General features: G+C 44.8%; 1 protein-coding gene across 2 annotated transcripts in view; it reads left to right on the forward strand.

The window, feature by feature from the left end:
- Nucleotides 1-25,375, forward strand: part of KCNJ16 (potassium inwardly rectifying channel subfamily J member 16) — a 48,725-nt gene extending 23,350 nt beyond the window's left edge. Inside the window, exons 2-3 of one of the 2 annotated variants that reach the window (XM_037128115.2) lie at nucleotides 580-707; nucleotides 21,893-25,375. In XM_037128115.2, coding sequence (XP_036984010.1) covers nucleotides 21,987-23,249 — 1,263 coding nt within the window. In that variant the 5' untranslated portion in view covers nucleotides 580-707; nucleotides 21,893-21,986 and the 3' untranslated portion in view covers nucleotides 23,250-25,375. The remainder of the gene's footprint in view (nucleotides 1-579; nucleotides 708-21,892) is intronic. The other variant, XM_037128116.2, reaches the window with a different exon arrangement.
- Nucleotides 25,376-25,811: the final 436 nt, after the last annotated feature.

Raw genomic sequence — 25,811 nt, forward strand, 5'->3', positions numbered from 1 at the left:
AATGAACATTGACTAAGAAGCTCAGGCCCTCCCTTATCCCGAACTTCGAAGAGACAAACAAACAAGCCATAAAACAAAGCCAACTTCTCAGAAAAAACATCTAAACCCTACACTTGGGCAAGAAGCCATTTGCCATAGGTGTGGGATTACATAGTCAGGGTGTGTGTTGACACAGAAAAATCTTTATAATGGCAGTAATAGAGCACCTACATTTAAGAAAGGCACTCGGGGGAAGTACGAGTGCTGGAGGTACTCGTAAGAGAAAGTCCAGGTTTCCCGGACGGTGATAAGCTCAGGGGCCGTTTTGTGATTCGGGGAGATCCTTGTTACGGAATAAGCTCCCAGGGGTTTGATCGAAAGGGATGCAGATGGGCAGGCTGTTTGTCCTTGAGTCTTGCTTTCTGTAAGCCACCACTGGCAAGACTGTCCGCTACGTGTAGGCATGGGAACCAGTTAAAGAAAGTGTCGATTCACCAGAGAGAAGCCGAGAACTCAGTGGCCTTTGTGTGTGTGAATGTGTCCGGAAAAGCAAAGGAGAGTGAGATTCTCCCGCGGGCTTTCTCGTCTCCATGGTGGTAGGTGCTGGCAGCCTGAGACAGAGCACGAAGGAGCAGACAGCAAAGACCCCGGAGGTGTCGAGCTGCCGTGCTCTTGCAAGATGAAAAGGATACGGGGTTTGGACCTGAACTTCATTATCGGTTCCTAAGGTAAGACCATTCAGTGGGTTACGGAGTGATCTAGGCTGGAGCCAGTTGCTCACCTGCTCTCTCAAGCTCGTTCTTTTTTGTAGCATGCCTGCACACAGACACCTGCCTGGTGTTTCCTTTGGCTCAGTAGGCATGCGCTATCGCTCCACGGGCTGTGGCTGGGAATAGTCTGTCTTTCTCTCATCTAATCTCTGGGGAGTGCTGAACCAAACAGATTAAGAATGTGTGTGCCATTTATAGATCAGTCAAGGGAAGTCACATTCAGGGAGAAGGAGACTCAGAGCGTGATGAATTAGCCAGCCGAACATGACTTACCAACGTGGGACAATGAGGAAAAGGATGAGTCTTTAATTTCCTGTGGAAACAGTCATTCATACAACTGGCTCTCTTTATGTCTTTGTCACTCTTCCACTGTTCCAAAGGGACAGCGAAGTGGCATTAAGAATTTGAAACTGTGTGATAAAATATGCTGTCATTAGCTTATAATTAATTGCATCTATACAACCAAAAATATAGACAGAAATGCTGTAATGACTCATTAGGGAAAAAAAACGTGCTGAAAGGTAACTTCAATGCATAGTGAGCTCCTCAAGTGCTGAAGTCTGATTAGGCATAAAAGCACTAGGTTTTCTCATGTTCAGTGTTTTCCTTCTCCTCGCCATTGACCTTCGATTTGCACTCAGGACAGTTGCTATGGAGCAAATAACAGCCAGCGTACGCCAGGCCTTCAGGTCCCTGTGTCACTAGTGGAAGAAGCAGAGGCTGAAATAACACAGCCTGTCTCCTCAGAAGTTCCAGGGCTGTGTGGGTGCTTGGCTGTGGGTTTGGCCATAACTATGTTTTATTTATAAAACTCTCTAAGCTTTTTTTTTAAATAAAAGAAATCCCCTTCTTTTACTTTCTTACGAAGGTTGAAATAATTCTGAGAATTCAGAAGGAGCTGAGGGGCCATATTTCCAGAGGGCCTGAAAGCCTGTAACCCTGCAGAGCCCAGATTGGCTTCTTGTTAGCAGCGTGGCCTTCCCAAGTTCCTTAACATCTCTCTGCCTCCTTTTCAGAAGCCTCTAGTGAGCTCTACCTCTTAGGTGTTATTGAATCTCATTTGATAGGGTACCTGGAGCAAAGAAAGAACAAACTAAGTGGGAACAGTAATAATTAGCTCTGTTCCAGAGAGGAGCTGTTGACAGGGATATGGGTTAAATAGCTAAGCTTGGAATACTATCTCAAATGACTCAACTCCAAGAAACATACCTCTCGTTCTCAGGTTTGTGAAAATACCAAGCAATTGCAATTTTGTAATGAGGAAGGTGGGATACTGTTACAATACCAAAGGTCGTTCTGGCAAGGCATACCAGCTCTGACCTGCTTCTGATGTGGTTTCGGGGACCAGTGGTGTTCAGCTTTCTGCTTGCAGACACCTCCGCATTCCATCCCTGGCCTCGCCCCTCTGATGAGCCCAGTCTCTGCAGGCCAGTGATGCCACCAGGGTCAGGGAAGATATGTTGGGATGGGCTTGCCTGAGGGGTAATGAGGTTCAAGAAGCGAGTTAGGGCCAGGGACATTCTTTTCTGTATACATAGTTTGATACAGAGAAGTCAGTCATTTCACATTATGATCTTTTCAAATCAAAACATCTGCCTCTCTCATTGGCACTGTGGCTGTTTCAAATCAGCTAAGGCAAAGTCGCTGTTTTGTCCAAGTGATAAGCTGCCCGTGAAAACCACTGACATTCTCACAGGGCACCTGCTCTTATTATACAGGGTTACCTGAGGCAGTTCTCATCATTACTCTTTTCAAAGGGATGGGGATCCAAGACGTAAAATAACTGGTCTGAGTTCACATTAAGTGGTAGGGATGAGACTCAAACGGAAATCGGACTGACTACGAAAATCAAATCTAAGTGATAAAAGGAAATGCTTTTTCATTTGTATTACATACGTATTACCTCTGCAATGACTGGTTGTGATAAGAACTTCATAAGACCTTCCTGGGACTCAGGTCATCAAAACCTAAATTTGGTTCACCTTCAAGAGATAGCCTGTCCAAACTCACAGTGGGAATCGGGGCCACCCTGATCTAGAACCCTCCCTCTGACCTCGAAAACTTACCTGTCAGCCATCGTTCTGGGATTTCCCTAATTTTTCACCAAGAAAATCCATGATTCAGTATGAGAAGGTTTTTTGTTGTTGTTTTTTTAAGTTTCGGACGTATACAGAGGTACAAAGTTAAAATGAAAACAGATGAGCTAAAATTGAACAAAGGCATGGATCATACAAAAACACGGGTCAGTGTGATCTTTCTGTTGGCATGACAATATGGCTCATCATTATTTTTAAAAAATAGGAAAAAACGCAAGTGCTTTCTATTTTGATGAGAAGATGAGGTCTTTCTGGCACTGTTTATTTTTAATCTCCTTGGATATTCTTTCACCACTCTTCCTCTCAGAAGATTGGGGTTAATGCTATTTACTAGTTAATGAAAAACAACATAACCTAACCCTTTATATCTGCATGTGAAAGGAGACCTTCCAAGGCATCTAGGTCAGCCGCCTGAATACTCAGGAAATTCTAACCTGTATTCTTCAAGTTGACTATCCAAATTCTGAGCAAAGAGTCCCCATTTTCACTAGATGGTTAGAGATGCTAATAATAAAGTCATTCTTCTGGATACAGATATTAAATCACCCCCTGTAAGGTCTCCGAGCTGGAGTGCAGCGTCCAAACCACAAAGATGACAGAATGCAGATCTCTCAGCCAGAAGACAGTGACTTAGAGGCAGAATCGAAAGATCCTGGGTGAAAGATCCATCCAAAGGCCCTGGGTGTCTGTGATGAGTGGACCTACATTATAACTGTGAAAGTGAAGGGAAGGGGGCAGTGGCCATAATTTGCCACTGAAACCTCATGGCTATTAGAACATTGACTTAAAAAGAAATGATTTGTATGTCTCGCACAATTTTAGAGCACTATAAATTTTATTTTCTGTGTATGTTCCTTAATCAATGATATCTTTTTATTATTAAATCTCCCTTTGCATCAACCCCATCCACATTTGCTAGTTACACCCTCCGTCATCACGCAGCCAGACCCCTTTCTCGACTGCAGGAAGATGCAGTTGAGGGTGGAGATCGACCTGGAGCAGTGTCGTGTTTTACTTCACTCCGCATGTCCAGATCACAGCACCAGAAATACAGCCACTGCTCAGGAAGCTGTATTGAGTTTCAAATGCATAAGTGTATATTTTCTTTAATATTTTCTCCTTCAGTCATCCTAGGCCATCTTTAGCTCCACTCCACCATTATAGTGACTTCTCTTAAAAAGCGGGTCATCCAGAGTTGAACATTATACTTTAGATATGAAATATCCGTAATTAATATCCACAATTACTACTTGCCCTCGAAATTCTGTGGATGAAAAACTGCTTTTGCGGAACCTTTGCCTTGGCTGTCTGGGACAGTTATACTTGTAAGCTCACTTGCTGCTCCTCCCATTCTCGCCGCTCACCTTTGCTGGTCTTCTGGGCCTGATACTGCTCCGTTTTTAGTGGAATAAATTGCCTCCGTTTCCCTGCTGTGGATTTCTCCCATAAGTGGAGCTAAGGGCATTCAGTTCCACATGCAGGCCCCTCTGCTCCTGGTTTTGAGATGGGTCAATGCATAGAGGACCCAGGTGGCTCTAAATTATCTCAGGGGCTCAGCCAGCATCTCTTGCAGCTAGTTCTTCTTGAACTCATGTCCCAGGCCTACTGACTGGGTTTCCTCTTTTTCCTGAGATTAATTTGCAAAACCCACCTCGCCCTGGTTCTGGCTGCAACAGCTCTTCTTCTCATCAAGGCTTTGAACCATGAGATGATTCTCTTGTTGTCCTTTTCCCCCAACTTTCACTACTTGCATAACCCTGGATAAATCTACCAGACGAGTGAAGCTCCAGTTCCTCCTCCTTAAAATGAGGGTGATATTAATACCAGGGTCTCAGGATTTGGGGTAAAATTAAACACATTCATGTATGTCAAGTGAGTGACACTTAACTAGGCTGAGATTGCATCGCACCCTGATTCTCCCTCAGTCTGGGGCCCCCACACCCAGGGCCCAATGATTCTGGTCACATGTCTTTGGTGCGGAGTGCTCGCCTGCCTGAACAGCTGCATGCAGCCTGCTCTCCCCTCCGTCAAGCTCCCGGCTCTGTGTTTCCCTCCCTTCCTGTTCCGTGGCCTCTCACTCAGTGGCTGGTGAGCTGATTAACTAAAGCCTTATCACCCTTTCCTCCTACCCTGTCCTCCAGTAGCTTAACTGAACCTCCGCCCTCCACAGTCAAAGCTGCACCTGCCTCCACACACAGCAGATGCTCCCTTCCAGGTCAGTCCTAAATTCTTGGCCTTTGGCCCTAGGACTCTGGCCAGTATATTGCCTGTTAAGCCACCTATATCAGCTTTGATTATTAGATAGGCATTACTATCTTCTTGCCAGATCAGTGCTCTAGGCCATTGGGGTGACTCTCTTAGGTCCCCAGGCCCACAGGCTACAGAGTGAAAAGCTACGTACGGGTGGTGCCCTCCACAGCCAGCAGCTAGACCAGCCTCAGCACCGATCTCCAGTCCCCGGAGGCGGAAACACTCACAACGCCAGCTGCCCTCCATCGGCAGTGTTACGTCTTAAGCAAATTCTAGACTCTCAGAATAGTACATTTTTTACTCACGTGCAGTTTCTTTTAAATGAAGAGGGAAATGTGGTTGTTTTTTTTTCTTCATCCCAACCTTAGTTGTTTTGTATTCTTTCGTGAGAGAGTCAGTCAGGTGTGGCCATGGGTGGAGATGGCGTCAAGGCTGAGGAAAAAACAAAGCTGATTATACTCACAGGCCTTCGAGACAGGAGACACAGCAGGCCACAGAAGAGCACATGGGAAGACACTGGGGTGGCCAAGAGGCAGGTGGCAGGAATGAGGGGAAGGTCTAAGTCACAGCCTCTGCCAGGGTTTCCTCAGAAAATGGCAGACAAGGCAGGGCCTACAGTTTATAATCGGCTAGTGTGAATAACCTTGGCAGGCTTCAAGCTCTAGGAGTGGTCCCTAGTTGCTCGGTACTTGGCCTTGAGATGACTAAGGCAGAAGAATAGGGCCTCCTGAGATACACAGGCCAGACAGAGGAGGTAAGGCTCTGTACAGGAAAAGCCTGCTCCAGGCGAGGTCCTTTGCGATGTCTAAGAACTGGCCAACCCTCTTAGAATAACGCTGGGCAGTCTCCCACCAGCCAGAGGAGGGACCAGAACCACCATTACTATTGTATGAGAAGGCAGATTTCTGATCACAATTGGCCAGTGTCCTTGAGGAGAGCAAGCCAGTTTTCCATCCCCCCTCAGTAAAAATGGCCTTTGCCTAGTTGCAGTGGTTTTCTAAACAACATACCACATGTGTGGGGGAGATGTTGACTCTATAATTCCCATATCAGCAACCAGATTACACACACACGCACACCCCGCCCTTCTCTCCAGCACTGAGCCTTTATGATTAAGACTAATCCTCCATAAGAGTCAGGTTTCTGGCTGCAGAAGGAATTAATGCCAAAATAAGTGTGTACTTTGGATCCAAACAGTAGGAAGCTTTATCCTTGCTGATTTCCTCAGGATGCTCTGTGACATCATCCACACTCCATTGTTTTTCCCTTTGTGTTCAGACACTTGGGCTCAATTCCAAAAAGTGTCCGAAAGCAACAAGCCTTCCCTCCAGGCCATCCATTGGCTATGTAATCTTACAATAGGAAACATTCTTCTCCATGAAAAGGCATCACCCAATCAGCTCTTTTTGAAAGTTCCTTTAGCCTAATTCCTTGCTGACACTTTTTTAGATTCTTAACGGTTCAGTCAGGTGGGCTTTGGCCGGTGGACAGTCAGCTGTGCGTGTGTGTACTGACTAGTGTACACTTCAGGAGCTGGTCTTGTCAGTAGACTGGGAAGACCCATCTCGACGAGGCTTGACAACAAGCCTGGCATTTGGAGTTACAGGAATAGTCTGTAATTTTAATTCTAGAATCTGGCTGGAGCCTTATCCACAAAAAATATGCACATCCAAGAACATGACATTAACCTTTATTCACCATTTAAAATCTAGTCCCAGAGATGTGGAATACAATCCTAGTGTTTTCACTTTCCAAGTCAATGACATATAGTGAAGACTTCGTTTCCCTAAGACTTAGTTTGTGACTGTGCAGGACGTGAGAGATACACTAAAACCTACTTTTCAGGAGTGTTGTTTGGATTGGGGGTGAGTGACGCAGCACCGAGGCTCTGAAAGAAGAGGTCCCGCTGGACCGAGGGGCAGATGCCACTAAAAGTGGGAGCCGGGGGCACACAGAGAAACCTCGATGAGCGTCATGAATTGCTTGTGAGCTGGACCTCAGGGCTGCACCACACTGACCTGCTGGCGATACTTCTCGACTGCCCGGCCATCCCTGTTGAGATGGTTGAGATTTCCATAGCATGTTCTGTTGCACTGACAGTAAAATCTCCTTGGGGGAAGGGCCTGCAGAATCATGCCCCCAGGTGGGCAAGATCACAACCCCCAGTGTGTCAGTGCTTTTGTACAGAGTGTGTTTTGAATTGAATGACAAGGATGAAGGTCATGAACGGCCCTGCTGGGGAGAGGCAGTGGACACCGGCTTTGTTTGACGCACAGGCACAGATACTGTGTTTTCATGCCTAGCCAAACCCAGGACGAAATCTAAATGGGAGTGCTGGGTTGGTGGTGCTGGGGAGTGAGGAGTGGAGTCTTGCATTTTGGTTTTCATAGGGTTTGGGTGCTGTTTAGCCAAATATGAATATGAGTGATCATTATATCTCCTCTCTTAAGTGTTTGTGGATATAGAAGAACTTACACTGGATATTCACAAACTGTTGAAAATCTGATTTGAGGATTCATTTCTAATTTTTTTTCAATGAAGCACCCCCATTTATCTTTCTATAAGGAAGTTACATGAAACGTAGGAATTCAAATGCCAATAATATTTACATTTCTCAGTTAAAAAGCCAGTATTTCTTCCTCTGGTCTGAAACTCGAAGAATGGAAAAAGCTATTTTAGTTCACAGCATATTCTTTCCGTTAAGATTTTAAATTTCTGCAGTATTGCCAAGGCTCATCTGTTAAATGAATTTTTCATAAATGTTATCTTCCCTACATGGGGGGGGGCAAAGTGGCATTTTGATTAAGTTGAAACAAAAGGTAACTTTATTATCTCTTCTCTGCACCCCCTTCTCCAGTCAGTCAAATAAAGGAAGGCCAGGCTGGCTGCGTTTATAATGGTTAGGAATTACTTGTAATAAAATCAGTAGCTAAAAATGTTGAATTTAAAAAATATATTAGAAACCTTTCTCCATATTGCTATGTTCTTGGCCAGGAATGAATTTTTGATTTGAATATGGGGAATCTATTTGTTCAAGCCAAGCACCACTCACATTTCCATACACAGATTATCTGCTGAATGAATTAGCCCATGGGATTAAAAATAAAAACCCCTAAACTGCCTTTTGCTCAACTACCCAGAATGTTCCCCTTGATTACATCCTGCCTGTCTGACAGCTTGAATTCAGGGAACAGAAAATCATTTCAATAGCCTGCAATGCACGGAAATGGGGCATTCTTTCCAAAGCAAATGATTTACTCCAAGCCAAATGCAAATCGATTTCTGACTGCTTCCCTTCTGTGGCTTGTCTATGGCACCGTCTTCCACCATTAGCCTAGAAGCTCAAGAATTAACCACAAAAGCAGAACTGGAGAAGCACCTTTGCACTGTGGGGGAGGAACAAACTACCCTCAAGGCCTAATAATCAAACAGACATGAGGTGGGTTAGCAAAAGAGAATCAAATTTAACGCATACATATGTACAGGAGGCCTGCGTACGTGAGAGTCAGAGACCCCACAGGCAGACATTGTTCAGAGACAGAAAGGGCACATGAGTGTGCAAGACGCATCCTGAGCTAGGGGTCAGGCCAGGTGGCCTGGGGCCTTCAACAGGTCACTGCAGGATGATAAGTTTGCCTCACCCTTCCAGTAGGTCAAAAGAGGTTATCTCTGATCATCTCCCATTACAGGCAAGGCCCCTAATTCAAGTTCTTCTATGTACTTAAGGGAGGGACAGAAGTCTGTCTTGAGCCTGTGGCTAGCTAAAGTTACCTTTAGCTCAAAACAAACTGCATACCACAGAGGCAGTGCCTTGGGGCAATTTGTTCTGAACCCCCACAGCACTGTAAATGCCAAGAAAGATCTCAAGCATAACCCCCTTCCTTTGGGACTTACAACATCGGGCCACTTTGACGTTATTCTGCCGTGGAGCACGTGTGTGCTCTTGGCAGGCTGTCTCGATAGAACGTCTGTAGTACTCTTGGCAAGCCTGCGCACCCCAAGAGCAACAGCAGTCCTCATGATCCTCAGTAATGGTCCACGCGGTGCATCGGGTGTATTTAGATGTGGGTTGAATTGAAGACTGCAGAGGCTGTTTCCATGCTCTCTTACAGGCTTTGGCATATTCAGCTAAGTGATAGACTGTCTCACAGTGAAGGTGTAAACACCTTACCACCAGGTTTAAGGGCAAAGTGCCATCTGCCCCACACTGAACTCCCCAGTGTTATCCCAATGATAGTCCAGCCCAAGAAATGCCAAGAACAGTGTCCCTTTTTTGTTTAAGAGGAGTATCACTAATGTGGGCCACCCCTGCTTGTATAGGCATTCAATGAAACCCTCTAGCTCAGGTATGACAACTCATTCCTCCTGCAGAGCACTGTGGTGGAGGCACAAGTGCATGTGGTTGAGCAAGTATAGGGAATGAAATGTGTGGAAACTCCAGAGTATCAAATGCTAAGTCCCATCAGCTATACTCTGCAGTCAAAAGCGATGGTTTACTGCCGAGCGCCCTTGGACAGGCGCAGGCTAATAGAAAGCTGACCTCCCGTGATAAGCAGCGCCCTGCTTAAGGCATTGTCCCAGTAGGCTGTCTGTCTGGATCTTCCTAGGGAGAACTTTTGTCCTGTATTTTAAGGCCTTCTCAATTTTTCTGTATCCCCAAGGGAAAAGGAGAATTAAGATAACAGCCAATAACAGTTGCTTTATTTTCCTCTGTAATAAAGCTGTCCTGAGTTTTTATTTTGACAGCTTAACACAGAAACTCAATCATTTAAAGGTCAAAGAAGTTGTAGACACTGTCCAGGGGGGTTCCTGGTCTACTAGCAAATCACATTTGTGAGTTCAGTGATTCCCAGCAGATTGAATAGACTAATAAATAGACTCTCTGCACATTGTCAAAGAGGACAGTTTGCAGGTAGTTCTCATGAAATGGAAAAGTAGCAAGATAGGGCTTAGTTTTCTGTTGGGATATCATAAATACCAAACTTGGAGAAGGTCAAAAGCCACACCACATATGCTTTCCATACATTACAGTTGTTTTGGAACTGACAGTTAGATTCGAACATAGCTGCTTCCAAATCAAACTATATGGGGGCTACAAGAGGTCAGTCATAGGTACCTGGGCATCTAGAAAGCAAAGCGGGTGCCTAGTACAAAATGACTTCTGTTCTTCATGGTACCTGTGGTTTTCCTGGGCAGCTCTGTCCTGTCTCCCTGAAGGTAATGTCATGACAATCAGGGCTAGAAGGGAATTTGCAAACAGGTCTGGGAAATTGGCAGTCAGTAATTCATGGTGAAGAAAACTGGCAGATTCTCTTTCTCTCTCTCTCTGTCTCTCTTTTTTCCCTCCCTTGGATCTACATTTGAATGAACCGTAGTCATAGCTACGAGCATAGCAATTGCATATGTATTAAACACAAGTGATGATGAAAAGGGGTTTGGAAACACAGCTTCATTTAACCCACCCATGCAATCCTAGGGTCTGCATTTTTTAGATGGGCAATTGGAGGCTCAAAGAGATTAATTTATGCAGTCATGCAGTTAGTCTTAGTAGTGACCAAGCAAGCATCTCAATTTAGTCTCATGTCTGTCTGCCCCAGTGTCCCAATTCCGGACACTTTAAAGCAGAAGACCTTCAGGACATATAAGAACCGACTGGGTTGGGGCAGGCAGTCAGAGTGCTTGGGGTGACATCCAAGGATCTGCAGGTGTAACATGCCCCCCACCCCAGGATTTCAGAAGCAGGTTGTCAGTAGATTGCGCTTTGAAAAACACTGGCATACGATACTGCTTATAGGGGTATCCAAATATAGTTTTGAAGCTCATGAATATGACTTATTAAGAACTGACTAGGGCCAGCTATTTAGGCAAGTCTACATCATGAATATCTAATTGCCCTCCTCAAATTTATCCATTTCAAAGAACCACTTCCTTGGGTCTTAAAAGTCTATTAACCCCCAGTCAGTGTGGCCCAGTTGGTTGGAGCATCATTCTGTACACCAAAGGATTGAGGGTTTGATTCCCCATTAAGGCACATGCCAGGGTTTTGGGTTCAGTCCCTGGTTGGGGTACATATGGGAGGCAACTGATCAACGTTTCTCTCTTACATTGATGTCTCTCTCTCTCTTTCCCTTCCTCTTTCACTAAAATCAACAAACATATTCTTTAAAAAATTTAAAGTCTATTAACATAGACCTTACAGCATTAATATTGCAAAATAACACAATTTAAAACATTTTCTTCTCAAAGTTATTGAAAAATATTAAGATAAAAGAAAGATTCCTAAAACAGACTTTGGTATACCAAGCCAAGAAAGGACGGTATTAACAGTTTAATGTGTTTGGAATGGGGAAGAGAGGAGGGGGCGCTGAGAGGGGAGAGCTGCCTGTGATGCCTGTTTAATTTTAACCCTGCTCCGTGGGCCCCGATCTGTTCCCAGCTGCTTTCGTGATTTCTCCAATTGGTCTCCAGTGGCCACATCTGACCCTGCTCCCTCTAACCCCCCTTCCTTGTTTTAAATGAGATCTGGTTTTACTTAGATGAATTAAATGTCACTATATTTGTTTCTGTGAATTGTTCCAGCAGAAATTACAGCATCCATGTCTGACTTGAAACGTCTGTAAGACTGTCTGCCTCTCTGGGCTATTTATAGCTGCCTTTTAAATGCTCTAATAAATGCTTTTTGATTGCTATTGGTTTGCTTTTCCTCAATGCAGTCTGCGATTCAGTCCACTTCAACAGTCTCAGCTGAAAAGACCTGTTTTTTTCTTTTTTGGAAAAGTAATGCATGTTCATTGTAAAATATCAGAAAATATAAATAGGCAAACAGAAAAAGAAAAAGGAGAAAAATGACCAGACCAAAGAGAGAAGGCCACAAGTGACATTTTGTATGTCACTGTGTCTTTTCTCCATGCTTAAATATATTAAAACTTCAAAATGTATATTGCGCATGCTGTTTTATAGTCCCATTTTATTTTTCCATCAAACAGTGTTTTCGTTTTTCCTGTCATTTTTTTTTACTCTATCACTTTTAATGACTACATAAAAGTACTGAGTAGTGACATAAAACAATTCCACATGTATTGATGCCTAGGCCATAGCCAGTATTTGCTACTACAAATAGCCCTACAAATTGGCCGTGGCTCTGTGCTCATCCGTGACCATTTCCTCGGGGCAAACTGCACTGACAGGAGTTGATGGATCTGAGGCTGCACCAAATTCATGGGCCGTTTTCCCAAAGAACCAACTCACCTCCGGAAGTAGTTCAGATGAACTCGATGTGTACCATAGTTGACTGAATCTTTAAAATAAAAGTACGACAACCTGCAGTAGGATAAGGAGAACTACACTTCCCATAATTTAATCACTGCTTTAGCAAATTTTATGAAACTTTTTAAGGCTAAGCACTTTTTTCCCAGATTTCCAGAGAGTTCTGCAGCAGAGTTACAAGCAGTTTTCTGTAATAATTAAATAAGTAAGTAAGTAAGTAAATAAATAAAAGCTACACATGAACCGGCTGCTTGGACGGGGCAAGGCGAGGTAACTGGAAGGATTGGGAGCTGGTGTTTGAGTGGCTGTCAGCACAGGCGTTTTTACAGTTCCAGCAATGCTCATGCTCTTAGTAGGACTGAAGTCCCCTGAAAATATTGAACTGCTCAGTCTGTGTTGTTTGATGCCTTATTCATTCATTCCTTTGAACTATAATTAACGAGAGCCTACCTGCCACATATGTCTATAGCTGGGGGGGACACAGAGGTAAATAAGACCAGGGGACTTTGTGTCATGGAGCTTACAATCTGGTCCACGGGCAATCCAGCCAAAAAATAAGTAATTCAGTCGGTAGTGGTAAGTGTTTTAAAATGAATAAAGCATGTTGCCCTAACCAGTGTGGCTCAGCGGGTTGGGCATCGTTCCGGGAAGGGAAAGGTTGCTGGTTTGATTCCCAGTCAGGGCACATGCCCGGGTTGCAGGCCAGGTGCCCGGTGGGGGCACGTGTGAGAGGCAACCGAACAATGTTTCTCCTACACATTGATGTTTCTCTCCCTTTCTCTCTCTCTCCCCTTCCATGTCTCTAAAAAATAAAAATAATAAATCTTTTAAAAAATGAATAAAGCATGTTAATGAGACACAAAACTATGGCGTGAAAGGTTTTAGTTTACATCCTCATCAGTCATGCCCTCTTTAAAAAGATGACATGAAAGGCAAGACTTCAGTGATAAGAAGAAGCTTTGCAGACAGAAAACGCAAAGGACCTGGGGCAAGAACCTCCTTATGTGTTAGAGTGGAATTTAGCAAACTTTCTCTCTCAAGATTCAGACAGTGAACATGTTGGGCTTTGTGGATCCCGTGGTCTCTCTGCAGCTCCTCAGGTCTGCAGTGTAGCTGGACAGTAAGTGGCCGTAGGCAATAGATACACAGTGGTCTGCGTGTATTCCAATGGCATTTACTTACAAAAACAGCGGGCCACATTTGGCCCTTGGGCTATAGTTTTCTAACCCCTGTGTTGGTGGAAAAGGCAGATCCAGTGAACAGTGAGAACAGCAGGAGATGACTTCCAGAGATGGGCAGAGGTCAGATGCACGCGATATGTATAAAATATAGATCGTGCAATTCGCTCTAACTGCAGTGGAAAGATACTGGGTGTTTTAAGCAGGGGAGCAACGTATTTTGATTTTATTTTTTAAAACAATAGATTCAAGTACAGCAGGGGCAGAGAGAGCTCTTTCAGAAAGCCGTGGTCCTTTGAAGACCTGATCCACTGAAGATGTGGGGGGTTTTAACTGTGATGATGCATGATGGGAATGAAGTTGAACCACCAAGACTTGCTCCTAGTTTATGCGATAGGAGTAAAGGAGAATGACGAGACCACACTCATCCATATTAAACTGAACTTAAACTTCATTTTCTCTGTTTCACGCAAAAAAAACCACTAGCCTTTGTTAACACACGCAGAAGGAAATATTGTTGAAAATATACCAGGTAGCTTATAGCCTCAAAGGAAGTATGAAGAGAAAGAACCTGCTTTGAGCGCAAATAAGAGGCAAAGCAAAATTTTACCTAAGGGCTGTCTCTCTAGGAGCTGTGACTTGCATCCTTCTCAGGGGAGACTTAGCTGAACCACTGCACCACTGGCCTCTTGAGTCCTTGTAGCTGCGTGGAACGATAGGGTGCCACTTCCTCAAGAAGCAAAGCCTTGTTTCCGAAGTTCTTATTGGCCACTCTAAGCTCACGTGACCCTGCTCCAGCTGCAGGGTGAAGAAACACTGTAGTTACAGGCGGCTTCTGCCACCTGCACTGGCATCATCCTAATCCTAGCCATCATCACCTCTTACCTGGTCACTGAGATACGTTCCTGGATTATCTCTACCAAGTCTGCTTTAAATTTCTCCAACCAACTTCCCACTGGACAGTCAGAACGATCTTTTAAAAACGCAAACTTTATCATGCTGTGCCCTTGGTTAGGATCCTCCCATTGCTTTCCCTGTTCTTGGGAGAGAGACCCGAGTCTATAACTCTGCCTGTAGGTCATTTATGTCCTGCCTTTATCTCCCTTTCCAGGTTGGGCTCCCCTACGCCCACCCTCTGCCTCAGTTTCAGTTCTGTGGAAAACATTCTCTGCCTCTGAGACTCACTGAGCCTTTGCAAGTGCTGTTCCCCTGCCTGGGAAACTCTTTTCCTTCTTATTAAAGTCCTATCAGTCTTACAGGTTGTGGCTTGGACATCCATCTCTCCCAGACTAGGCAGAAACAGAACAGATATATTTATTCAAATTGAGACTTAAAGGAAGACTATACATAATGAGGGCTCTCGGGCTGCTAGCCTCTTTGTACTCTTTTATATTATTCATTTATTCCTCACAGAAACCTTGTAAGATGTCAACTATTGTCCCTGTGTTTTTAAATTAATACAGAGAGGCTTAAAGATATTGCTAAGATGCTGATATCGTACACGTACAGCTAAAATCTGAGGTTTTGATTTTCATATTCCCACCCTTTAACCAATGGGATTATAGGACCAGGTGGGGTTTGGCCTGCTCCTCAGGGCAGCAGGAGGCTTATTTACATTTCAGGTTAAAATAATCACTCTGGATGAAAGTGGCAAGAAAGGAGTTAGAAGGCTGTTCTAGAAACCAGGGAAAAACAGGTTTTCACCTGATCAGAAGAGGCTGAATTCAGTGATAAAATGCAGATGAGTTCCTGTAATGATAGGTTCTGGTGAGAACTAGGCCTTAAAATTAGCTTAGAACAAAGGACGGTGCAGCCAAATCACACCTATAAATAGCGAGCGCCTTAACAACCAGCTAGTGACTGTGCCTCCCACAAACAAACAGGACGGAGAACCAGGCCAGAGCTGAGTGTTCACCCAAGGCAGGAGCCAAGAAAAGGGAAGGCCGGGCTGGACGGTGGGGTCCTGGGCCCAGTTCCCCTGACCGCCCTCGCTAAGTGGCACCCTCATCCCGCTCCGACCCTGGTCCACATCACTACTTCATTTGCTTTCTCCTCGGCACTCGCCGTGATCAGCAATGATCTCATTTTAGTGTTTTCATGTTTATTGGTGTCCAACTCTCATATGCAAATTCCATACGGGTGGGAATCTGTTCACTGAATCCTAAAGACAGGTGGGCCTGGCACACAACAGAAGCTCCATTTTTAAAGATGAACAAGAACCAAACAAGTAAACAATCAGTCATAAATTCTCCACTGGATGATTTTAGAAGCCTTGGGGGGGGGCGGGGGAGTACTTTCCTTACACAACAAAGGGAAATTGAGCTCTGGTCTCTTAAAGGGACCTGAGACCTCATGGCATTTAGCTTCTGCACCAGCCCAGATTCAGCGCCAGGTAAATTCTCCGCAGCTGGGGCTGGCATGCTTCCAAGACAGGGATGGGCAGGCTGATTTTCAAGATAAGAGAAACCTTCAGAGCCATCTTAGTACAACCTGCACATAACTGTTAAGACAAAGAATAAGCGCGATGATGTGGACGTAAGAAATGTTCAGATGTTTTTATGAGTTTATTTGAGCCAAACTGACGATATATGCAGGGGAGCCAGATCTCAAATGCTCCAGAGAATAACAGCAGTTCTGCAGCTTCTTTTCTTCCTTTGAAATTAAGGAGGGAATTTACATGGGAGTGGGAGAAAGGGAGGCAGGCATTAGATTACAGGATGGTTAACGGTTAACAAGCTCATGTACTCTCTTGAGGGTTCATACCCCCTCCCAGGGCTATTACTCTGGCGCTGCATAGGCGTGTTAACGCAAATGCACAAGAACAATAGACAGGGCTGGCATAAGGCAAAGATAGACCTTTTACCAAAACATTTTGGGCCTGGGACGTGACTGCTCACCAAGACCTGCCCGGTTAGGAATTTATGATCGGATCGCCCTGTGACGTTACTTTCCATAGGTCCATTTTTCCATCCACAATAATTACCTTGTGAATTTCTTTAACTTCTCAAATCTGCCACGTGTCAGGCTTGCTCCTTTTGGGCTGGTTGCTCAGAGTAAATAGCAATAACATTATTACTTTTGCAATAAAATTCTTAAACTAAGTTCATAGCATATGTATGTGCAGTTCATGCCTGCATGCTGGGAACAAGGAATAGGGGATCTCTTATTTGTTAACAATTGTGACAAGGAAAGGAAGATGACCTCATCCCTGGACGTGAGGGGAAGGAGTGGAAGGACAGAGAAGTAGCCCGGTGGCTTAGTGGCAGGAAACAGTGATGCCACCCCTGAACTTAAATAAAAATATCTATTGGGCACCACGTAGTTTCTGCCTTGCTATCACGCAAGTGGAAAACTCTTGGAGAAGGTTTAAATAGATGCCGTGATATTTTACAGAGGGGGAAACTGAGTCCTCATGGGGCTCACCTCTGAGGAATAGTTACTGAGTGATGGCTACACGCTCAGCACATCGAGAGCTGGCTTCCCACTGGTTCTCTCGTTCAGCCCCCCAGCACCTCGGCGATGCAGGTGTCATCCCCATTTCCTGGAGGAAGACACTGAGGTGCAGGGACGAGCCACCTGACACAGCTGCTCGGGAGCGTGAGGACCCACCCGGACCTGGGGTCTGCTTTCCAACGCTTGGGTTCTGTACAAACCAAAACAAAAAAAGTAATTTCATTTCAGACTATTTCTTATAAAGGTAATTTAATGTCTGAGCAAGAATAATTTAGTGTCATAACTCACGTTACTTTGGTACTATGTCGACATCCGGAAAATGAAAAACCATCAACCCAACCTCCACATCTCTCCTCCTTTATAACACAGCATCATCATTTGGGGTGAGGCAGGGTCCACGACTGGGATGGAGCTGTTACTTCAGGAGCAGCTGGCTCCTGAAAGGGCCTCCAGATAAAGTTCCTACAAACTCGGGGCCTCTGCGTCTCCTCCCCAGCACCAGCTGCCAGTCCAGTTGTTCGCTCATAACGTATTACACGTCCCTCCTTATCATTAAGTGGAATGAAACGTTCTGAAGTTGACTGAGAAGGAGAAATGATCAGGTAGTATCGGGAAAAAGGTAAAATTCATAGTCACCAGTAAAATCCAAGCCTGCTCTGGGGTTGACAGCTGAAAAGGACGCATGAGAACTCCACATGTTCGTCAACCAAGGAGAGACTGCGCGCGTTGCGGGAGACTGAGAGTACTTGGAGAAGGCTGGACAGCAGCACGGGATGAAGCGGGTGTTCTTGGCTGAGTGTCAGGCTCTACCTAAGTGTGTCTGAAGGTCTCAGGAGGATTCCAGGTGAGAGAAGGCTCAGGAGTAATTCCAAGGCAACAAGCAGTAGGACCAGTTTTGCACAAAATAACCTAACTTGCTTGGATTCTGTTGCATCTCATTAACACCCCCTTTCATCCCTGCTCAGCAACCAGAGCCCACCCCTATGTGCCTCCTGACCACACCTCCCCTTTGACCGTCGGGTGCCCCTCCCCACGTACCAAAATGCTTCACCCAGCCTGTTCTCAAGGACAGTGACCTGCACATGGAATTTAGGCCATCTTTTCTGCTCTCTACCCCATCAACTCTCAAGTTCCCCCTACAATTTATCTGACCTAATAGTGGGCAGGCAAGTAACTTGATTACCAGTGATGACTTCACATAAGTCTTTTGCATTATAAAAAAGATACTGCTTAATCTGGAAGGCTGTTGGCATTCATAAAATGAATTTACCAAAGATACTTGAGGCCATTATTGGTGGTTACTATGATGGTATTTATATTAAGCAGGTCTAGAGACAAGATCAAATTTTATTATCAAAGTGACAGGATTATAAAGTCTTAACCTTTGTGTTGTGCCCTCAGCATGCTAATGAAAAGCTTAAGCTTGAGGAATTATCCACACGAGTAGTCTGCTTGGTAAATAGCTGAATTTGAGAAGCTGGGGCACATGGGCAGAGACGTTGCTTCGAAACTGGCGAGTCCAGCAGAGGTACTTTTGCGCATTGAGAGTTGGAGGCAGATCCACAGGGCGTTACTTATCGTTTTGGTGAAAATGTTCCCTGTTGCGTGTATAGCATATTCGAAATATACTGAATCAATAAAGGCTTCTCCTTGAAGTCATACAAAGATCTAGGAAACTGAGGACAAATTTCCAATCTCACTAGTGAAAGTATATTAAGGGAAAATTTTTAAATGTTTGAGCTTAATAGAAGGAAGAACTTCTGAGGAAAGTCACTGTCAAGAGGAGCTCCACAGTCCCAGTTCCTCTGTCCCTGTGGGCAGCAGTGAATGAGGTCATCTTGCCAAAGCGCTGTCCTGTCTTTGCAAGTTATCGTGAGCTTCCGTAGCCTTCCCAGGAACCCCCAGCCTCCCGACTGCGCTCTGTCTCTTGCCCTGGCCACACTGAGAAAAGAACTCCATGTCACGGCCAAGAAATTGCAGTCCTTTTTCTACCTTTGACATTAATCACCTGGAAAAACAGTTTGAACTTGCTGCAGAAGGGGGACCTTACCTGATTTAGCACTTACTTTTGAACTTTATACTCCACAATTTGGAAATCACAGTGATCAAACTTCCATTTTTTAAAAAAAAGAATTTTACAACCAATGCAATGGCCACCCTCTGTTTCTGGAGAGCAGTGAGCACAAAATGCAAAAAAGAAATTGAGCAGCGAGAATGTCCCGAGTGCTTTTCCATGATGCAATGGATGGTGACAAGGTGGTTATGGAAGCTTTAAGGAACTTTGAAAGCCAGTTTTAATCCTGAGCAACACAAACATCATAGACTGCCAGCCAATCAACAAGTCTTATCTTCTATTATTTAATGGTAAACAATTGGGACACTGTTCTAATTGATGTGATACATGAAACAGATCAATACATACTCATTTTGTCTGGCTATTTTGGCAAAAAGGGTCTCCAGAAACAACTTCTCTCTTTAGGCAGCCTGAAAAATGGTTAAGACTGATGAAAATGATTTGCTTTTAATCTATCATTTAGCTTAAAAACGGCAGCCTTTTAGAAAATGCATCCTTTATATGGTTGGAAAATCTAAGAATAGGTAAATAAAGTGCATGCACCTAACCAAAATCTCAAAACTTCTCTCTGGAAAGTGGAAAGGAGCGACCCCAGGGATGAACCGCAGCGGAGGATGTGTTGCGTTTGGGGCAGGCTTCTCACAGCCGAACTTGTATCCTTGAAATTGCTACGTGATTCAGAAACTTTCCACATCCTCAAATTCGCTCACTTGTTGCTTGTCTTAATCTTCAGATTCATTTGCCAATTAGCACACTAATGCAGGTGTGTTTAAACTGGCTTATTTAAAAAAGTTGTTGGCACCACTGGAATTGAAAATGATGCCAACCAAGTGCCATTTCAAATAAAAATCATTTTTCTGTTGGCAGCAGAAAAGATCCCAGTCACACAGTAGCTCTTGATTTATGAACTGTGCTTTTCTCGTCCTCGCACTCCCACGGTCAGTGCCGGTCCCTTTAAGGAACCGGGTTGGAGCGTTCAGTAAGAAAACAATCCTATCTCCAAATACCCTTCTGAGGTTCAAATCATATGGGTCTTTGATTATAATTGGCTCCATTCTCCTGCCCCCAATGACCAGGTGAGAGAGGGGAGACTGGGAAGTCAGCCTGGAGCCTGCAAGGAATGATATATGTTGTGGACAAACGTAGTGGAAATATCTGCTATTCTACATTCCAGTAAGCATTTTCTCAGCCTTGGGTCATGCCCTGAATTTATACGATTGTCACCCCAAAACACGATGGAAGGCTGACAAAGGAGAGGGCAGCTACTCGAAAGCAGACCTGGAGGAGGGTGGGCGACACGGCCCCGGCAGGGACTGGACGGAGAGAAACTCCTGCGTGCCCTGTGGGATTTTCTGGCCGAGTGTCCATCCTCACAGTGGTCCACCAGACAAAGTGTTTATTGTAACGTGGGCCTGATCCCGGGAGAGGAGGAAAGACGATGCCTCTGACTGGAGGGAAATTAACTATTTCCTCTCTTTTGCAGCTAGAAGGCAGGCTGGATAAGTATTCAGTGATCAATTTCCTTGGTTGGTTTCAAGTGGGGGGGGTCTCAATGTCAGGAATAGTAATTACTCGGACTTCATTGTTCAGTGCCGCAGAGTCGCAGATCCTCTGAGGTGGCACCTTCTTCTTATACTCCCTCCCCTCACCCAGCACGGGTAGACCGTGTGGAAAACACACTCGAATAATTACTAAACCATTAATACGGGGCTGCAGGGAATTCTTAATTTTGCATAGAAGTAACTAAAGATCGCTTAACCTTGATTTTTTAAAACTTGCTTTCAGACTTGAGCCTAGACCATGAAATGCTAAAGGCATTAAGAACTGTATGTTCTACCTTAATTTTTTAAAGACTGAATTTGGAGGGGCAAAGATGGCTCTGCCTTGGGATGGCCGTGGAGACATCAGGGACAGAACTGAGAAGCAGGAGGGAGGGGTCCATTGGAAGTCTGCTCCCTTTAAGAGGGCAATAAGATTAGCAACTTTGGCAAAGTGTGGGGCTTCTATTCAGAAGGACAGAGAAGAGCTTCCAGTGCCAAAAAAAAAAAAAAGAGAGAAAAGAAAGAAAAGATGGATGTTACGAGACAAAGGCACAAGCAATTTTATACCTTACTGACAGCCTAACTGGGAGTGGTTTTAACTCCTCTGGGGTTAAGAAAGATATTTTTTTGCTCTCAAGACTAAAGGTAGAGCTGGGGTAAAGGAGTTGAATCTGAAATAGTGTTCCAATCGGCTCGGCTCGGTCCTGGGAAGTACACAAGGAAGAACCGCCTCTGTGGAGGAGAGAGGAAGGGACAGGTGCGGAAGGTGAGGGATTACGTGATAGCAACCAGTAAGTTACATTTTCACGTGAAGATAGAAACTCTGCCATGCCGCCTTCTTTTAAGGAAAATCATTTTATTTAAACAGCTAGAAAGGTTATAAGACTGCTAGATAAATATCTGAATTCTATTCTGCCTTTTTATATTATAGATGTTTTTTATAAATGCCCTCATGCCAGAAGAGTTTACAAAAAAAAAAAAGGTAATTTTTGGGGGATCAGTTCAGAAACAGTAGTGATGCTTCATTTGGGATAATCATAGTGTTTACTCAAGCTTCATGCATTTATAAAAATGTTATTTTTCCTAATTCATACTTTGTTCCCATAATGACTGCGTTGAACCCTAAACTGAAATGAGTAATCAATACCGAGAGCCTCTGTCGTTCCGATGAAGTCAGCTATTTCAAATGGCATAAAACTGCTTCGCAATCGGCCAATTGCTATTAAGATGGAAATGAAAGCTAGAGTTAAAGTGAGTTTAATTTTCTTTTTTTTTTTTCTTTCAGGTTTTAACTGGAAACCCAAACCCACAGAAAGCAAGGCGCAGAGACCTATTTCGGTTACCGGAGTCAGCTGGACGCCCGCAGGGCGCAGGAAAGAATGAGCTACTACGGCAGCAGCTACCCGATCGTGAACGTGGACCCCAAGTACCCAGGGTTCGCCCCCGAGCACCTCGTGGCGGAGAAGCGGCGGGCCCGCAGACGCCTGCTGCACAAGGACGGCAGCTGCAACGTGTACTTCAAGCACATTTTCGGAGAGTGGGGGAGCTACGTGGTCGACATTTTCACCACCCTCGTGGACATCAAGTGGCGCCACATGTTCGTGATATTCTCTTTGTCCTACATTCTCTCCTGGTTGATCTTTGGCTCGATCTTTTGGCTCATAGCCTTTCATCACGGGGACCTGTTGAACGATCCGGACATCACGCCTTGCGTGGACAACGTCCACTCCTTCACCGGGGCCTTCCTGTTCTCCCTGGAGACCCAGACCACCATCGGCTACGGCAGCCGCTGCGTCACGGAGGAGTGCTCGGTGGCGGTGCTCGTGGTGATCCTGCAGTCCATCCTCGGCTGCATCATCAACACCTTCATCATCGGGGCCGCGCTGGCCAAGATGGCAACGGCGCGCAAGCGCGCCCAGACCATCCGCTTCAGCTACTTCGCGCTCGTGGGCATGAGGGACGGGAAGCTCTGCCTCATGTGGCGCGTGGGGGACTTCCGACCCAACCACGTGGTCGAGGGCACCGTTCGCGCCCAGCTCCTCCGCTACTCGGAAGACAGCGAAGGGCGCATGACCATGGCGTTCAAGGACCTGAAGCTGGTCAACGACCAGATCATCCTCGTCACGCCCGTGACTATTGTCCATGAAATTGACCACGAGAGCCCTCTGTATGCCCTTGACCGGAAAGCAGTGGCCAGAGATAACTTCGAGATTTTGGTGACATTCATCTATACTGGGGACTCCACGGGGACTTCCCACCAGTCCAGGAGTTCCTACGTGCCCCGGGAAATTCTCTGGGGCCACAGGTTCAACGACGTCTTGGAAGTGAAGAGGAAGTACTACAAAGTGAACTGCTTACAGTTTGAGGGCAGCGTTGAGGTCTATGCGCCCTTTTGCAGCGCCAAGCAACTGGACTGGAAAGACCAGCAGCTCCACAACGTGGAAAAGGCACCCCCAGTCCGAGGATCGGGCGGCGTGTCAGAACCCAAGGTCAGAAGAAGGTCATTCAGTGCAGTGGCCATTGTCAACAGCTGTGAAGGCCCAGAGGAGACCACCGCCTGTGCCATCGATGAGTGTAAGGAAGCACCTTATCAGAAAGCTCTCCTGACTTTAAACAGAATCTCTGTAGAATCCCAAATGTAGTCTCACACTGTAATTGCACTTAATTGTTTTACTATCTAGTAATTACCTTAAGGCAAGTTTTAGTTATAAAAAGGGCTATAAAGGAATGTTACAGTTCTGTTTGATGCTGATGGGGAGTCAGAAGAACAGGTAAAACTTGATGAAAGATAATCTAAAAATTACATAGACCTATCACTTACTCTTTCTTTTTTTTTGCTAGCAAATTTTGCATTAGGGACGTGACTAGTACAATTCATGAGAGTCTGACTCATACGAATTTCACCTCCTTTTATTATTCCATAGACTTGCACCTTAAATTGCAGGTGTAATAATATTCAATAATGGGGAAGAAAGGTAGAATGCTAGAATACATAAAAAATAGAATAGGCAATCAGCATCGATAATTTTAATGTATCAGAATTGGTACTGTAAAGAGTGGCTTCCTATAAAGAAATCATATCATCTAACCAGGATATGCAAAGCACGCATTTAGTAGGTGGCGGTGTTGAGAAATTGAAGCGTGACAGCAGTTTTTCCATCTGAGTCCCTCTGTGTGCCCTCACTGTCTCTTGGCATCAGCAAGAAGAGTTAGTGACTGTGAGAAACAGACAGTGCCACCAATTCAGATGGCTTGTCCCCAGCCACTTGCTCAGGTAATGGTCAGTGAGTGCTAGGAGCCATTTTTCCTCTAGCCCAGGAGGCAGAAGAAAAGGTGGTGTTATTATTTAGAGCAGTATTTCTCTCAGGTGCCTTGGTCAACTCCAACCAGGAAGGGCAGGAATAAGGCCACCCTGACCTTGGTAGGTTTTCTGACAAGCAGGCATTTTATGCCCACCTCCCACCTTCCCCAAGGACAAGGTGAGGGAACAGGATCGTGGAGATGGGGGAGGGAGCGGACAGCGGCCATGGACATCCTGGGACTCCTCAGGGAGAAGACCTACAGTGTCCTGAAGTGCAGCAGCTTGGACTGGCTCCGTGAGGGATGGAACCTTTGTTTTCTCAGCGGGTCGGGGGAGGCAAGGGGAAAGGCATTTATCTGCGCTTTGAAGCAGGTGTGATGCTGTCTGTCTTGGTCACTTTGCAAAACATAAATACCTTGAACTGTGGCTTTTAAGACATTTTTCTATGGAATTTAGAACAATCATTTAAATTGAAGATTTTGTAAAATATAATTAAAGGAAGTTAATGCACATTATTAAATGGAGAAGCTGAGGGTTATCAAATTGCTTAAATTTGAAGACATGGGGTACATCTCTGTATTTTATTTTTATGTTAGAAAATGCTAATCATGACTACTTTAAATACAGATGCAGTCACTTTGCTTTATAAATTGGAGTTATTAGCTACATTCAGAATCATCTGTATTTTTTACAATTGTTGTTGAGTTGGCAATCAATATATGGCATAGATTTTTATTTATTTTATTTAAATACATAAACACACATAGTTCTGGCTTTTTGAAATCTTCCTCTCTGTCTGTTTAAATTAAAGCACACAAGTACATTGAACTAAATTACATACTCCAAGATGACCAATAGTAGTAAAATACACAGGTATATAAAGTGTTTTTCTTCTTTTTTCTCTTTTTCCTTCCTCTTTCCTCTTTTTCTCCCTTCCCTCCCCTCATTCTTTCTTTTGCCTGTGAACAACAAAGTTACTTTGTAACTGAACACGTGCAACTTTTTTATTTCTGTTTTTTCATGGATGAGAGACTTGTTCAGGCCACAAGTTGCAAAACTGTCTTGAAGCTTAATGTGGGAGAGACAAATGATGCACTTGTTTGCCTACTACCATCTTCGAGTGTTGCTTCGCTTTCCTTTGCTTCCTGCACTCTGTCTGCCTGAGACCTTGCTGTGTGAGCATCGCAATAGAGACATCAATGTTCAATAAATACATTCCGTCATCAAATTCTCTTACCCAGAATAGAATGTACACTTGGCATTCCCATGTATCATTTACCTCTGATTTTCTGTTTAGAGTTTATAACATGCTTTGACACCCCAAAGACTTACTCGATAATAAAGATCCCCAAAATAACACAGAAAGTGTGCACATGTGCCTGCGTTCCAGGTGGTGTGAGCTCTGCCACTGGGGTGGGCAGTGGTGCCACACACAGCGATGACACCCTTTTCCCGCAGAATGAGAACGCAGGCAGAACTACAGCCGCCCTCCTGGGGTGGGGACAGCTTACCGAACAGCTGTATCTGAGTTGCAATTAAGTGCTCTGTCAGCACTGCAAGAAGGCGCTGTGCAGAATGGCCTTTCTAGCTTCAGATGTTGTGTCGGTGATGAGAAAGAAGTAGGTCGACTGTTTTCTTCTTGATTTCTCCCTGAAGATGAAATTATTCAGCGAACTTAGATGGCCAACCAACTCTGGCACCAAGGCACTGTCTTCACTCTGTGCTGCATCGTGTCCACAGGCCACAGGAGGGAGCACAGGGAGGGAGAAGGAAGTCCTGTTTTCACAGACCACCAACCTAATCATCGAGCTCTGTGAGGTCTTTGCACAGATACCCTTAACCCTTGTGGCAGAACAGTGGGGGGCGTATTTTTAATTTTCAGGCCATCAAATATCTCATTCTC

The sequence above is a fragment of the Artibeus jamaicensis genome, unplaced genomic scaffold, assembly GCF_021234435.1.
Source record: "Artibeus jamaicensis isolate MK-2021 breed Jamaican fruit bat unplaced genomic scaffold, CSHL_Jam_final contig_1998, whole genome shotgun sequence".
In the NCBI taxonomy this organism is placed as follows: Eukaryota; Metazoa; Chordata; class Mammalia; order Chiroptera; family Phyllostomidae; genus Artibeus; species Artibeus jamaicensis.